Raw genomic sequence first — 14,920 nt, forward strand, 5'->3', positions numbered from 1 at the left:
GACATGATATCGTCCTTATGCCAGTTGCAAGAAAAATGCAGAGAAAATAAGCCGCTGTACATAGCATTTGTTGACCTGATGAAAGCCTTTGATACTGTCAGCAGAACAGGTTTATTCAAGGTCCTGGTAAAAGATTGGCTGCCCCCCAACATTACTCAGCATGATATGCTCCTTCTGTGAAAACATGCAGGCCACTGTTCAGTTTGATGGATCAACCTCTCACCAGTTTGGATGAAGAGTGGAGTAAAGTAGGGTTGTGTTCCGGATGTCCGCACTCTTTGGGATTTTCTTTTCTGTGCTGCTGCTCTATGCTTTTGATGGCTTGGAGAAAGGCATAGACTATCACGCAGGATCAGATGACAAACTCTACAATCTATCACATCTAAAGGCCAAGACAAAAGTCACACGCATACTTACTAGGGAGCTCCTTTTTTGGTGCCAATGCTGCACTCACCACCTATGAAGAAGGTCAACTACAAATACTATGAAACTACTCATGAATCACCTCTGCCATGCTTGCAGGATGTTTGGCCTGACCACCAGCATCAGGACAATGTGGTTCTAGGACAGGGGGTTCACCAGTCATCCTCTGTCAGTCTTGACAGCACTGCCCTCAAGTAGTGAACAGGTTCTGCTACCTTGGATCCATAGTGAGTGACAGCTTATCACTGGATGAAGAACTAAATGTGTGCATTGGAAAGGCAACTACCACTTCCAGTAAGTTGTCCATATGAGTCTAGAACAATACAGTACTCATCAAAACTAAGCTGTGTGTGTACAAAGCCTGCTCACTCAGTGTCCTTAAATATAACAGTGAGACATGGTCATCATTCGCATATCAAGAAAAGAAGCTGAATAGCTTCCACCTAAGCTGTCTATGGCACATCCTTGACATCAAATGGTAAGACAGAATCACCAATACAGAGGTCATTGCCAGAGCCAACCTGCTAACTGTCCCTGTACTACTCGAACAGTGGTACTTATGCTGGCTTGTCATTCTTCACAGGATGGAAGATGGGTGCGTCCTGAAGGACATCCTGTATGGGCAAATTGCAGATGGAGAGAAAAGAGTAGAACGGGTACTTCAAAGACCTCTCTAAGCAGGATATGAAGGCTTTTGGAATCGACCCAAACCTTTTGGAGGCCTTAGCAGGAAACAGGAAGAATTGGTGCTCCCTTATCAATCATGATGAAAAACAGTCACTTGAATTACGATAGAAACGTGACCAAAGGAAACAGGGTGTAACAGATCACCCTCCCCAGTGCCATATTTTGTGTTATCTGTGCCCTATGTGGAGCACCCTTGGAGTCCCCTTAAGATTTTTCGTGTCCTGCTGTACTTGTCTGCCACGTCTTGATGGAAATATTATACTGATGTTCTTGTAAGCGGGAGAATGCCTATTGTTTTTTGTATGTTGGGGTTCTCTGCCACCACTGGCCTTTACCCCAGTCTTTCTCTAGCTAGGCCTCCCCATCTAAACCCACCAGATAGGGTTTGACTCTAGTTTTTTGGTCTTGGGACTCACGGCCCTCCTTTTTGCTCCAGTCTGAAGCCCAGCCTCCCTAGCCCAGAGGCCCCTCCACCAGCTCCACAGCCACGGGGTCATGAGTTTGAAGCCAGGCAGCGGCTGCGAAACTCCACTGTCTCAGTCCAAAAAAACCCCCCACAGTTGCACCCCAGGTGTACCAGCCACCCTTGCCTGTTAGGATTGCCTTCTCTGGTGCTGGGTCTGTGCCCCCGAATACTGTGTCCTCTCTGTCGCTGGGCCTGTGCACCCCGAATACTGTACCCACACTGGCGCCGGAGTCCCCGCATTATAGTGGGGCTCCAATGTGGCCGCCTCCTTCCCCAATAGCCTTCCCCAAACCACCAGTGTTATTCAATAACAAAAAAATATAAGCAGTCCATCCATTGGCTATAACCACCACCAAAAAAAATGATTAAAGAAGGCAGTATGCCAGCTTTTCAGTTACTCAGGGGGTCCCCACTCTCAGCTGCAGTCCTTCTGGGGTTGCTGCCACTTCTTCACAGGGTCCTCAGTAGTTTCCCTCCTCCAGCCTTTCGACCGCTCACCAAGCTTCTCCGTGGAGCTCTCTTACACTCACTCTTTCCCCTTTGGCTGCTGGCCTTACTGCTGCCCAGCCCAGGGTTTTTATAGTTCTGGTCTGCCCCCTTCTGGTCACCTGACTAGCTGGCCTGGCCCAGCTTTTAACCCTTGCCTTACCAGCACGCTGTGCCCAGAAAGTTCTGGTTTTAGAAGGGCTGACCTGCCTTCTAGTAACAGGGCTAGGGTTCCCTGCTATATGGGGGCTACTGTACTGACAGGCTAACACCATGTATACCTGTGACCACTGTGGCAGGACCTACAGGTCTGTTGGTTTTTACAGCCAGAAGAGCAAATGCACCACCTGCCTTTAGAATAGCTGCAATATCTACCATCACTTGCAGATAAACTGATGCCATATACCACATTTTTAGCCATCACTGTTTGTGCTGAAGCCTAGTCATTTGTATAGATGTACAGTAGACTCCTGTGCAATAGAGCTATACAAGGATTTGATCCATTCTATATAATTTGCAGTCCTTATTTCAGATCTTTGCTGTTTAGTGCCAGTAAGTTATTGACCACTTAACTATGTGGAGGAGCAAAATTTCCATAACCATAGTTTCTCAGAGATGCTTTCAACCATCTATCTAATCATGATTTTCTAGTGCATTTGTTTTTAGTGTTTGGCCTCTTGCTGTTCCTTAATACTTATGTCATGTAGCAGATACTAATGTCTTCTGTCCTTGATGCAAAGGTGTGTTCAAGCAATTTGTTCATGTACCTTGTTGTCTCAGGTTGTGATGCCTAGGATTTAGCATCATCTGGTTTTTTTTTATATCTGTCTTCTGGAGCTACTGCTAATTAATGCCTATAGAAACTAGACTTCACTTTTTCAGATGATGCATTTTGTATCCGTCTAAAATGCTCCATGATAAAGTGAAACTGAACATCTTTTAATATTCTCAGTGACTTTCCTGTTTAAGGGGTGTAGGTTGTAGCCGTGTTGGTCTCAGGACATAGGCGGACAAGGTTCTTTGGGTGAATATGATATCTTTTATTAGACCAACTTAAATAGTTGGAAAACATTTTTTAGCAAGCTTTCAGGCTTAAAAACTCTTTGTCAGGCAGAGTCTTCCTCAGCTTGAAGGGCTTTTAAACCCAAAAGCTTGCTAAAAAATTTTCCAGCTATTTAAGTTGGTCTAATAAAAGATATCGTATTCACCCAAAGGACCTTGTCTGCCTATTTCCTTTTTTAAGGAGTTTTAATATTTATCTGTTTGTTTAAACTTTATGAAATTCATTTACCAATTTTTAAGAGATTATTTTGAGGAACTCTTGAGAACTCACTGGTGGTTTCTTAGGTATGTCTTGCTGGTAAAGAGATAACTATTTCTTAGTCCTGTTGTTCAAGGAAATTGGAACCTAGGATAAAGGTGCAACTCATCAGCAGTGCACTTGTTTCTAGGTCATTTGGATCAGGTAAAATTGGTTAGGTAAAATTGTACTTAAAAAACCCAGCCTCCCCAAGTATAGGTTGTGTTGTTCTTGGTACTGTGGAGAATTGGATGACCACATATCTTATTCATAGGTATGAGTTACCATTGGCAAAATTCAGATACTGAAGTAAGATTTCACTAGCTAAATTTAGTGGAACCTTGATGAACTAATGGTAATAGTAGTTTATTATATATTTGTTGTCCTGTTTTAGCAAAAGCCGTTAATAATGTTACATAAAATTACATAATTTATGGTTTTTTAGTAAAAGCATGCAATAAAATTACACATTCTGCCAATTTGAACAAAATTAAAATAGACCACGGGAGATGTTACAAAAGATGCATTAAATAAATCAGTATAAAATAGTAGAGTAAAAAATTAAGAATAGGGAATTATATTTGCTGTTGGTTGTTATTCTTTGTGCCAGTAATGTAGATACATCTAGGGAATGGAGGACAGGCTGTTAAGTTGTTAGAGAGTAGCCAAATTGTTTTTTCCTTTAGCCCTGTATTTAAGATCTTCCACTAATGGAGAGATCCATTCTCTTTTATTTCTTCAAAGAATGAACAAGATCACAAATAGTGAGATATATATTTTTTTAAAGTAATCTTTCTCATTCTTCCTGTGAGAACATATATTCTGTTTGTAATTGGGGTCCGACACTACTTGCCTGTGACCATTGCAGATCTCATTAGACTGAAATGCAGTCTGATAATGGCCACTAATTGGTTGCAGTTTTATACTTTGGATAGCAAGGTTTATAGACCAAAAGAATGCTATATTAGTCTCAAAAAAGGAGAAGTCAAGAAATATCATTGCTTGCATATCTGTCTGCATGTTGGTATCTTTTAATTCTTGCGGATTAACTATGGACAGTTTCAGTGTAATAGCGTGTGCTGATAGTAAAATCACACCTGGGTGCCACAGGATATTCTTTAAGTAGACAAATAAAGTCTGATGTAGTTCTGGGAGTCCAGCACAGTGATCAGGAGAATGTCAGTCTTTTGACCGATCTCGGGTGGATTCAAGACTGAATACAATATAATCTTCTGGTTCAGTCTTGGAGAGTCAAATGGTTAAGTGGAATTGGGGTTATGCTTTCCATTGTGATCAGTGAAGGAGGCCTGAGACGTCCTCAGAGGCAGAACTCAAAAAGATTTTTAAAAAGAATGTCTCTAAACTGTAGCAGGAAAATGTGCGAGATGCGTACTGTAGTGTTGGGTTGTGGCTAGATGGTAGAACTATACACACATAAGGACCCGAGATGAGGAATCCAGCAAGGATGGGGGGAAAGTCTCCTTCTCTGGCTCCTGTGACAGTAAGTCTGAAATGGCAGTTGAGGTTGAAAGTAAGGCTTTGACCCAGTATGAGGTTAACAGATTTTTTTTCTTCTCTAGAAGGGGACAAAATGTTAAGACTTTGCTGAATCAAGTCCCTTTAGTGCTTTGGAACCATATGCAGGCTACGAACCAGAAAGAAACCAGGTTGCCAAAAGAGGCAATCTGAGGCAATAATCACATGTGCTTTCCAGGAAGATGCTTGCTGCTTTTACTTGTAGCTTGTTACGCTTTTTATCCGTTCTTTTATCGTGGATGGCAGTTTCCATTTGAACATTGTGGCTTCATGCCAAGCTCCTCCATGGTTGTATGACTTGCTGTGTTGTTTCAGGGACTCTTCCTTCTGTGACTGTTTTTCTAAGACCTGGTAGTTTATTAACGTCCATCAGTCATTGTCTTTTTAAAAGGGCAACTTCTCTAGTCAGTGTATTCCAGTAGAAAATTGCTGCTCACACAGCTACTGCATATAAAAGAGTTGCATCACTGATGCCTTCTGTATTGTGTAGGAATGCATACTGTTCTCTAGCATCCCAGAGACACCGTAGGGATTTCCCATGGTCTTTCTTCAACTGCTTCCCAGGAGTTAAACTGGGACACTTGCTAATTTATTGGTTCAGAAGTAGATGTAGCTGTTCCTTGCTAATTGTAGTTTGGGGTAGGAATTAAGTTATGTGGATTTCAAGCTATTTTTCATATTCCCTATAGTTATTATAGATCTCTCTGCTCATTTTTCTAGGCATTGTCCTACAGGAATAAAAATACTGCTGAAACGGCACATAATTTTCATTCTAAGTAAGCTCTCAAAGCATATCGTTTGTTAGTAATTTGTCTAGACAACTCCGAGATGCACATTCTCAGGCTAGGCACATCACACTTGCCTCTTTGAATTCGGTTGGATTTTTTTTAAGAATGCTACTGTTCCTATTTTACTCTGTTGTTCATTGTTTCTGGTTGCAGAGTTGAAGTACTGAATTAGTTTGTAAGAGCAGCTCAGATGAGCAAGACAGCAGGCTCAGACAGCCGTCCAAGCTTTCTTTCTCTATTTTTCTGACACTAGGCTATAAAATAATCTAGTGTAGGTTATAGGTTAGATGTCATTTTTTTCCTCTCTCATTTTTACTGTGGAACGTTCAAGAGGACATGGAAGAGTGGTGGTTGTATATGACGTACAAGAAAAAATTAGGAACTTTTAATAGGGAAATTATAGTCCGAGATGAGTAACAAAGGCTCAAGAGTAGGAGTCAGAGAATTTCTTGAAGAGCTGTGTTACTGTGGTGTAATTTTTCTCTTTTGGAAACTAATTATATTAATATTCTGCCATTGATTTGTGCATTGTGCTCTTTTACTGTTAGGCTTTAATGCTGCTATATATTAATCTGGCTTATGATAAAACTCCCACTGTGTATAGTTCAGTGATATAATGATGCTTCAAACCAGGATAGATGTTTCTGTCCTGCTCATTCCCCACAAAAATGTTAATTTGCCTACTTTTGTAATATGCCATCATCTTAGCCTTCAGTTAAGACAGAAAAAAACAGGAAGAGTACCTGTTTACCTCTTTGGTTAACCTTTTTTTAGGGACTCAAGCAAAGCAGCATAGGATCCCACTCCAGCCCCTGGCAGATATTAACATAACGGCACCATTAGGATCTGAGGAATTTTATCCCCTGTCCACAAAATTGTGTCCTGTCATGCCAGATGTGCTAATTTTAAGCACTAACCAGTACATTATTTTTTTTTTATTTTTGAAATAATGATAACATCTAGAAATAGTAAATCCAGATGGATTATTGGCAACCTAATATGTTTGCATTAAAAGCAAAGAAATCACTTGGTAGAAACAGTGTTGTATTTGGCTGAGTTAAGCACAATCCATATTGCAGGTCTTCATTCCTGCAGTGTTAACTGTTACATCACACTTCATTTTTGAACTAGCTGGTGTTGGAACACTTTCTGTTGTACATCTCAGACTATTGGAAACAAGTAATCCCATGAGAAATGTTCTTATGATCCTAATACTTAGGCCTCCAATTTAGCTGATGGGAAATTCTTAGCATCATATTCCCCAAATACTGATGAAACTGCAGGAAAGAATGGTCAATATTAGGAGCAAAATAGTCATTTTAAACACAATTTTGGATCTGCACAAGGTGGGGCTTTGGTTTTTTTTTTTAAAATAAAAAACCCTGTTGTGTGAGACACAAACTGGTGAATGATATGGGCCACTACTAAAAACCTTAATAACTGTCAACACCAGGCTCCTGAAGCTTTTACAGATTGGATTTAGGATTAAATAATTTATATAATTTTTTTAAGGAGTGAGATTTCAGTAATCCCTCATGATTTTTAAAGTGGTTCTGATTAAATTTCCATTAAGACAACTAGAGCAGTAACACTTTAGCGAACACTCTCTCCAAACTGTTTCTGTTGCTTCCTTCTTCACTGAGTAGTAGGCAGACTAGTGAGAGATGCTGCAGTATGTCCCTTCTCCCTCTGGGACTCTGCATTGCCTTGAGCCAGAGTGAACCAGTGGTGTTTTTCCCCCCACTCGTGATACTTTTTTGGGAATTTTGGTGATGGAGGGTCTAGGATTCCACAGTGTCTCTGTAGGCTCCTTTCTGGATCAAATCTAAAAGCTTTGTAAGGAATGTGAACCTATTCACCTCTTTTTTTTTTTTCTTAAATTTGGTTAGAAATGCTACCGTTGATCAACTCAAAGTAGGAATTTTTATGTCGTAATAATGTATTGTCCAACTGTTAAGTAGTCGTTGTGTATTTTCTCACATGCCCCCAAATATGATACACACCTTGTTTTAGGAAGGCAGAATGAAGAAAATAAGTTTCTCCCCCAGAGTTGTGGCAAAAGCTGATGGCGTGGAGCAGCTCGTTTGCCCTCAGCCAGCTCACTGGCCATTTCAGGCAAAAGCTAGTTTTAACCCTCTCTCAGCTGCTGGTGAATTGGCAGCAGCTTCTGGCATTATACCAGCTCTGTGCTTTAGTTCTGCGTGGAAATTAGTGTCTCCGCACCTCAGTTTTGTAGGGGTGATTTTTTGGGAAAGAGGTTTGTACACTCTGTGAATAAATGCAGTATTTAAAAGTCAGGAGAGGGGCTGAATTGTGATATATACTTGATATGCAGGTTTTCTTATCCAGTGTGGTCATTCCCTGTCTTCATTTTCACACATTTGTTTTGTTTCTTGCATTTTTCTCTTTCTGAAAAAACATGTGCTCCTAAAACTATGTATAGAGCAGAAGTATGTCTATAAACGTAAGTAAAACTAATAGTTTTTATATTAACTTGCTTTATAGATAAAATAATTAGACACAGAGCTTGTACCTTAAAGGATACAGCACATGCCATAATTGCTGCTGAGTTGGATCCAGAATTTAATAAAATGTGTGAAGAAATCAAGGAAGCAAGAAGAAAAAGAGGTATGATTTTTTTTTTCTAAAGGTATTGTGTCATAATGCAAAGTAATCACAAAGTTTTTAACTAGGCATGTGGAAAAAAATAAGAAGTATAAATTTATAGAAAAATTAAAGTAGCTATGAAGGAAAATTGGGTTTTCTAGAATGCCTAGCTGTGGAAGAAGACATAAAAGGTATTACTGAATATAACAGAATGATTAATCCTTGGAACATCACAGTACCTGGCTAAAAACTGTACAAGAAAGAGAGATTAAATAAAGACATGGTGCACTTGGTGCTGTACCAAATTCTGAGCAGAGAGCCTGGCTATTGAAACTGTATTGATTCAAATCCCAGACAGTAAGAGTGCAGATAAGCAGATGGTTGTGCCATTGGCCTCTGATTCAAGAAAAGCATATTGGGTGCAGAGTTTTGAGAGGGGTTACACTGTCTGCACTGTCTCTCAGAACATGATAATGAGGGACATTGATCCACGTCAGAACTTACAAATTTGTCAATGGCCAAAGAAGCAATTTCTGAAGCAAACATTAGCATCTCAGAGTACCTAGTACACAAAGGAAGAGAGGCAGATGAGGTTCTTTGGGTAGATAGATGTGATATCTTTTATTAGACCAACTGACTAGTTGGAAAATTTCTTTGCAAGCTTTTGGGCACAATCACCCTTCTTCAAGCATAGGGAATCTCTGCTGTTCTGAGATCTCCAAGGAATGAAAGAAGCTAGAAGTGTGACAGGATGACCTTCTATCCTTATCTTCCTAATATACAGCTTTTGTCTTTTTTCACAGACTAGCCTTTTTTTCTACCTTGGAAAACTCAAGTACAGTAGAGTCTCCCCCACTTACCTTTCCCATTTTTCCCTCTTGTTCCCCCTGCTTTTGTTTTCCTAACTTCCACCTATTTACATTCTCACTGACATCCTGTCACACTTAGCTTCTTTGTGCCCAAAAGCTTGCAAAGAACTTTTTTCCAACTACTCAATTGGTCTAATAAAAGATATTGCATCTAGCCAAAGAACCTTGCCTGCCTGTGTCCTTAGATGAATATGGCTACAACCAAAAACCCAGCAAAGGAAAAGAGCCCATTTTCTCCTTAATCCAAAGTGATCGCAATATATTTGATGTACTACTGTGAGTCAAAGAAAGGTATTAAAATTACTTTCTGTGACTTTAGGGAAGTTTTAAGTTAGCTATGAGAGAGAATTTTCTCACTAGGATGGTAGTAAAACACTGGAACAGGTTACCCAGAGAGGTGGAGGAAGGTCCAGCCTTGGGGATTTTCAAAACCGAGCTAGACAGAGCTTTGGCTGGGATGATCTAGTTGGTGTTGGTCCTGCATTGAGCATGGGGTTGGACTAGATGTCTTCCTGAGGTCCCTTCCAACCCTAATTTGCTATGATTCTATGACTCCACGTTTTAGATGTGGAGATTTCAAAAAGCCCACTCAAAAAGACCCTGAAATCTAAAGTAAATAAAAGTAATTCTTAATTTGTCACGAATATTACTTGAGCATGATTCAGAGGCTATAAGGCTAGAAGGGATCATTTTGTTCACCTAACTTGACCCGCTTCATGAGGCAGTCTGACCATAATTGATCATAAAGTTTAGGACACCACCCAAGCTTGATTTTAAAGTTCTGAAGAATCCATATCAATTCCTTTGAGTTGTTTTAGTGATTAATTGTTTTGTGTAAAAAGGCCTGTCTTTAGAAATTTGCTTTTCCTACCTCCATTAGATGTTATTAGATTGTGTTCCTCAGAATCTAATAAATAATATCATTTAATAAAATATTATAATAATAAAATAATAAATATGTAATGGGGACTTCCAGACTGTGATCATTTCACCTCTAACCTTACTTCTCTTTGATAAACTTTATAGATTGATGTCCTTACGTCTTTTACTATTGAAGCACATTTACATTTTCTAATACATTGATCATTCTTCTGGCTGTTTGAACCCTTTCTGGTTTTTCAGCATAACCCTTCTGAATTGTGGCCACGAGAACGTGACACAGTCTTTTAACGTTCCCTGTGATATTCCTTTTTATATATAATAGGATGATGTTAGACATTTTCTCCAGTGCCCTGCTGAGAGTTCAGCTAATTAGTCTTCAGACCTCTAGTGTTTTCAGTGGTTTACCCAAAGGCTGTCCAACTTACTGCCACAGACTGCGGTTGCATTTGGTACGGATGGGTCCGTCCGTCCCACTGCCTCCCCCACCCCCCTCTGCCAGTGCTGCTTACATAGCGTATCCAGCCTAGCTCCCTTCTTTTTCTGCTCTGTGCACTGTTTGGGCAGCCCCTCTCCCTCTGTCCCTCTCCATGGAACCACAGGCAGCCTGGCTCCCTCCTCCTCCCAGTCTCCTGCTCTGGAGCACAAGTGGTGCTGCTCCATACCCCCAGCTGTGCTCAGCACTCACCCACCCCTCTCCTGGTCACATATACCACCATGCTGCAGTGTTGGGACTAGCAGCCAAGCAAGAGCCTATAGGCTACATACTAACTCTTTAGGAGCTGCATGTTGCCTGCTGCATTTGGACAGCCCTGATTTTGACTCCTGATGATTAGTATATTTCCTTCCGTACTGGGTCACACATTATCTACCTGGCCTAGATGTTAAATTGATCTACCTGGCCTGTAATTAACTTGGACCTCCCCTTGTACCTTTTTTAAATGCTGGCATGGCGTTAACTTTATTCCAGTTTCCTGGATTTATTGAAAATCAGCCTTACCAGTTCAGAAACAACCTTGGCCAGATCCTTTAAAACTTGGATACAAGTTCTCTACATCTGCTTATTTAAAATATCAGGCTTGAGAGGATGTTCAGCATCTTCCTGTGTTGCTATTTGAATGGAAAATAGTTAGTTATTGTAAGATGTAATGTATCATCCATTTTTCCTCAAATACAGAGCAAAGCTGTTGAACACAATCTGTCCTGTTTGCATTACTAACAGTTTTACCATTTCTATCTAGCATAGTTATTCTTTGCAAACAAAATTTTTCAGAAGTAGAGGAGTTGGAGAAAAGTGACAGGAATAATTAGGGACCTGAAGTGAGATCAAGACAATTGCAATTGGTCAATTTTTGTGATGATCTAAATAAGGAGGAGGACAATAAAAATACACAAAATAATTATTTGTATTTAGAAGGTGGATCCAGAACCACCTGCTAAATATCAAAACAAGGTGTTGAATGAGACTGAAAGGTGGCAGCTAACTCAAAAAGGGTAAAAAAAACTAATAGAACATCACAGAGTATATACTTAGACTATTAAGTCATTGCTACAGAGCATTGTTGAAATAAACACCTTAGTAAGAAAAAAATAACAGTAATTTTTATAGATAAAAAACAATAAAATGGGAGATGACCTGGTGAGGGGGCTGCGGGTGCTTGACCACCTGGGTGACAGTGATCATCACCTGCTGGAATTCACCATCCAGTGCAAGGTGGCAAAGGCCTGCAGCAAGGCAGCAGCCCTAGATTTCAGGAGGGCAAACTTCAGTGAGCTAAGGAGAATAGTCAGGGAAGCGCTGAGGTCCCAGAGGGGAAGGGAGCCAGGTGGCCAAGGAGAGTGGTCCCTCCTTAAGGAGATGATCCTCCAAGCCCAAAGGGAGGTAATTCCAATGAGGATCAAAGGGAGCAGGAGGGCACACAAGCCTCCATGGCTCACCAAAAGCATCCGGGAATGTCTCCTAGCTAAAAGGGAGGCGTACACCCAATGGAAAGGAGGGGACATCACCAGGGATGACTATACTGTAGTCGCGCGGGGATGTAGGGAGGCAGTCAGGAAAGTCAAGGCAGAGATGTAACTGGGACTGGCTTCCCAGATTAAGGACAACAAGAAGTCCTTCTTTTAATACATAGGGGGTAAAAAGAAGGTTCCGGGTGATGTGGGACCCCTGCAGGACACGTTAGGAAACTTGGTAGTCACACCAGATGACAAAGCCAACATGTTTAACGATTTCTTTGCCTCCATCTTCCTAAGTAGGGACTGGAACAGTCACCCCCTGCTGGGCCCCCTTCAGGCCCCAGGGGAGGCGCACCTGGGCCAAGGGTTAGTGAGGAACTAGTTAGGGAGCTTCTGGAGGGACTGGACGTATTCAAGTCAGTTGGTCCAGATGATCTCCACCTTAGAGTACTAGAGGAATTGGCTGAGGTCATTGCAGGACCCCTGGGATGGCTTTACGAGCACTCATGGTGCTCTGGTGTGGTGCCAGAGGACTGGAAGAGGGCCAGCGTGGTTCCCATCTTCAAACAGGGTAAGAAGGAGGACCCGGGAAACTATAGGCCAGTTAGTCTTACCTGGATCCTAGGCAAGCTGTTTGAGAAAATTATTCTGGCACACATCCATGAGGGGCCAGCAGGGGATTTCATGCTTAGGGACAACCAACATGGGTTCATCAGTGGCAGGTCCTGTCAGACCAACCTGCTGGCCTTCTCTGATCAGATCACCAAATCCTTAGATGCGGGGTAGCAGTGGACATCGTCTTCCTGGACTTCCGGAAGGCCTTCGACCCTGTCTCTCACCCTGTTTTCATTAAGAAACTGGGGGGCTGTGGTGTGGACACCCACATAGTCAAATGAGTTGCCAACTGGCTGGAGGGCCGCACCCAGAGAATGGTGGTGGATGGATCATTTTCAGCCTGGAGGGATGTGGGCAGTGGGGTTCCACAGGGCTCGGTCCTCGGGCCTGCACTATTCAACATCTTCATCAATGACTTGGACGAGGGGGTAAAAAGCACCCTGTTCAAATTTGCTGATGACACTAAGATGTGGGGGGATGTGGGCATATTAGAAGGAAGGAATAGGCTACAATCAGACCTAGACAGGTTACAAGGGTGGGCGGACGAGAATAGGATGGGATTCAACACAGACAAGTGCAAAGTGATGCACCTGGGGAGGAACAACCGGCACCATACCTACAGGCTGGGGAACCCCCTTCTTGTCAGCGCAGAGGCGGAAAAGGATCTTGGAGTCATCATTGACTCCAAGATGAACATGGGTGTGAGGATGCAGTCAGGAAGGCCAATCGTACCTTGTCATGCATCCACAGATGCACCTCGAGCAGGTCCAGGGAGGTGATCCTCCCCGTCTGTGCGGCACTGGTCAGGCCGCAGTTGGAGTACTGCGTCCGGTTCTGGGTGCCACACATCAAGAGGGATGTGGACAACATGGAGAGGGTCCAGAGGAGGGCCACTCGTATGATCAGGGGCAGCAGGGCAGGCCCTACGAGGAGAGGCTACGGGACCTCCAAAAGAGAAGGCTGAGGGGGGATCTAGTGGCCTGTTACAAACTTGTTAGGCTAGATATCAGGAGGTGCTACTTCACAGTCAGGGCAACTAGGATCTGGAACCAACTTCCAAGAGAAGTGGTGCTGGCTCCTACCCTGGGGGTGTTTAAGAGGAGGTTAGATGCACATCTTGCTGGGGTCGTTTGACCCCAGTACTCTTTCCTGCCATGGCAAGGGGTCGGACTAGATGATCTGCTCAGGTCCCTTCCAACCCTAGAAACTATGAAACTATAACTGTATCCGGAGCTATAGTAAATACTTAAAACAGCCAGCCAAGCCTTCTTCTAAGCACTTTGTACTTCAGGGTTTATGGAAATCTCTTGAAAGCCATCAACTTAAAGTTGTTATTTTAAGATCATCATCTAATTGCAGAATATATGTGCTAAGAAAGTAAAATACGGAGAAAAAGTATGTAATCTTGGGGATCTTAAATATGGAATGAATTGTGAAAGTTTCTTATTGTGACAGAAAATGGAATATGTTTTTCTTAAGCTGTTAGATTCAACAGTTAAAATTATATATTTAATAATTTATTTTGTCAGCTGAATGCAGGTATTTTTTATTTAAATCTTTGTTTTGTGATAACCACCTTAATATGTTAATTAACATATTTTAATGCAATACTGAATTCCAGGCTCGTTTTTTGAATTTGATCAGTTTATGCAGTTTGGATTATTTAAATAGGTATGCTTATCTTCTGTGTGCAGGCTTATCAGTAACAGCAGAGCAAATAAATTCTCATGGTTCCACTGTACGGAAAACTGAAACTAGAGTTGAAGAGGCATTTCGGAACAAACAGAAAAGTGCCATGGCAGTTTGGCACAATTCTGCGAATAAATGTGCATGTGAGTACTTCAGATCAGATCATATTGTGTGGAAGCTAGAACAGTAACTTAGACAGCAATGATCATGGATTTCATATACACCTAGTTTCTCTGTTTTTGGTTACAGTGATTCTTTAATGCTTCTCCTACAGAAAATTACTCCAACTGGGCAGCCATTGTATCTTTAGGGGCATCCATTTTTTGAATGCAAGAAACCTCTGCTGATGTAGCTATGAAAAAGCGGAAAGTAGAATTTCAAAGTGTTTTTTTTCAGTGCAAAAATACAAGCATCAGGATAATTGTAAAACTAAGGATTATTTTTCAGTGTAAAATAAACGGTTGTCTTCCTCAGGGGTTGGAATCCTCTTAACAAAGTGTTTAGCTTAAGATTTTCTTGTTTGACATTTGTATGTAAATACATTTTTCTTGTGTTTGTTACCTACAACATATGAAGTGCTTTATGGTTGAAATTAGTAAATACGTTAACTTCAGGCTAC

At 41.5% G+C, this 14,920-nt stretch overlaps 1 protein-coding gene across 2 annotated transcripts in view; it reads left to right on the top strand.

Moving 5' to 3' along the window:
• Positions 1-14,920, top strand: part of ATAD2B (ATPase family AAA domain containing 2B) — a 140,693-nt gene that overhangs the window by 92,575 nt on the left and 33,198 nt on the right. For both annotated transcript variants that reach the window (XM_090031510.1, XM_090031517.1), the window contains exons 23-24: positions 8,192-8,314; positions 14,307-14,444. In XM_090031510.1, coding sequence (XP_089887636.1) covers positions 8,192-8,314; positions 14,307-14,444 — 261 coding nt within the window. The remainder of the gene's footprint in view (positions 1-8,191; positions 8,315-14,306; positions 14,445-14,920) is intronic.

The sequence above is a fragment of the Crocodylus siamensis genome, chromosome 1 (assembly GCF_052110815.1).
Source record: "Crocodylus siamensis isolate JL-2025a chromosome 1, ASM5211081v1, whole genome shotgun sequence".
Taxonomy (NCBI): Eukaryota; Metazoa; Chordata; order Crocodylia; family Crocodylidae; genus Crocodylus; species Crocodylus siamensis.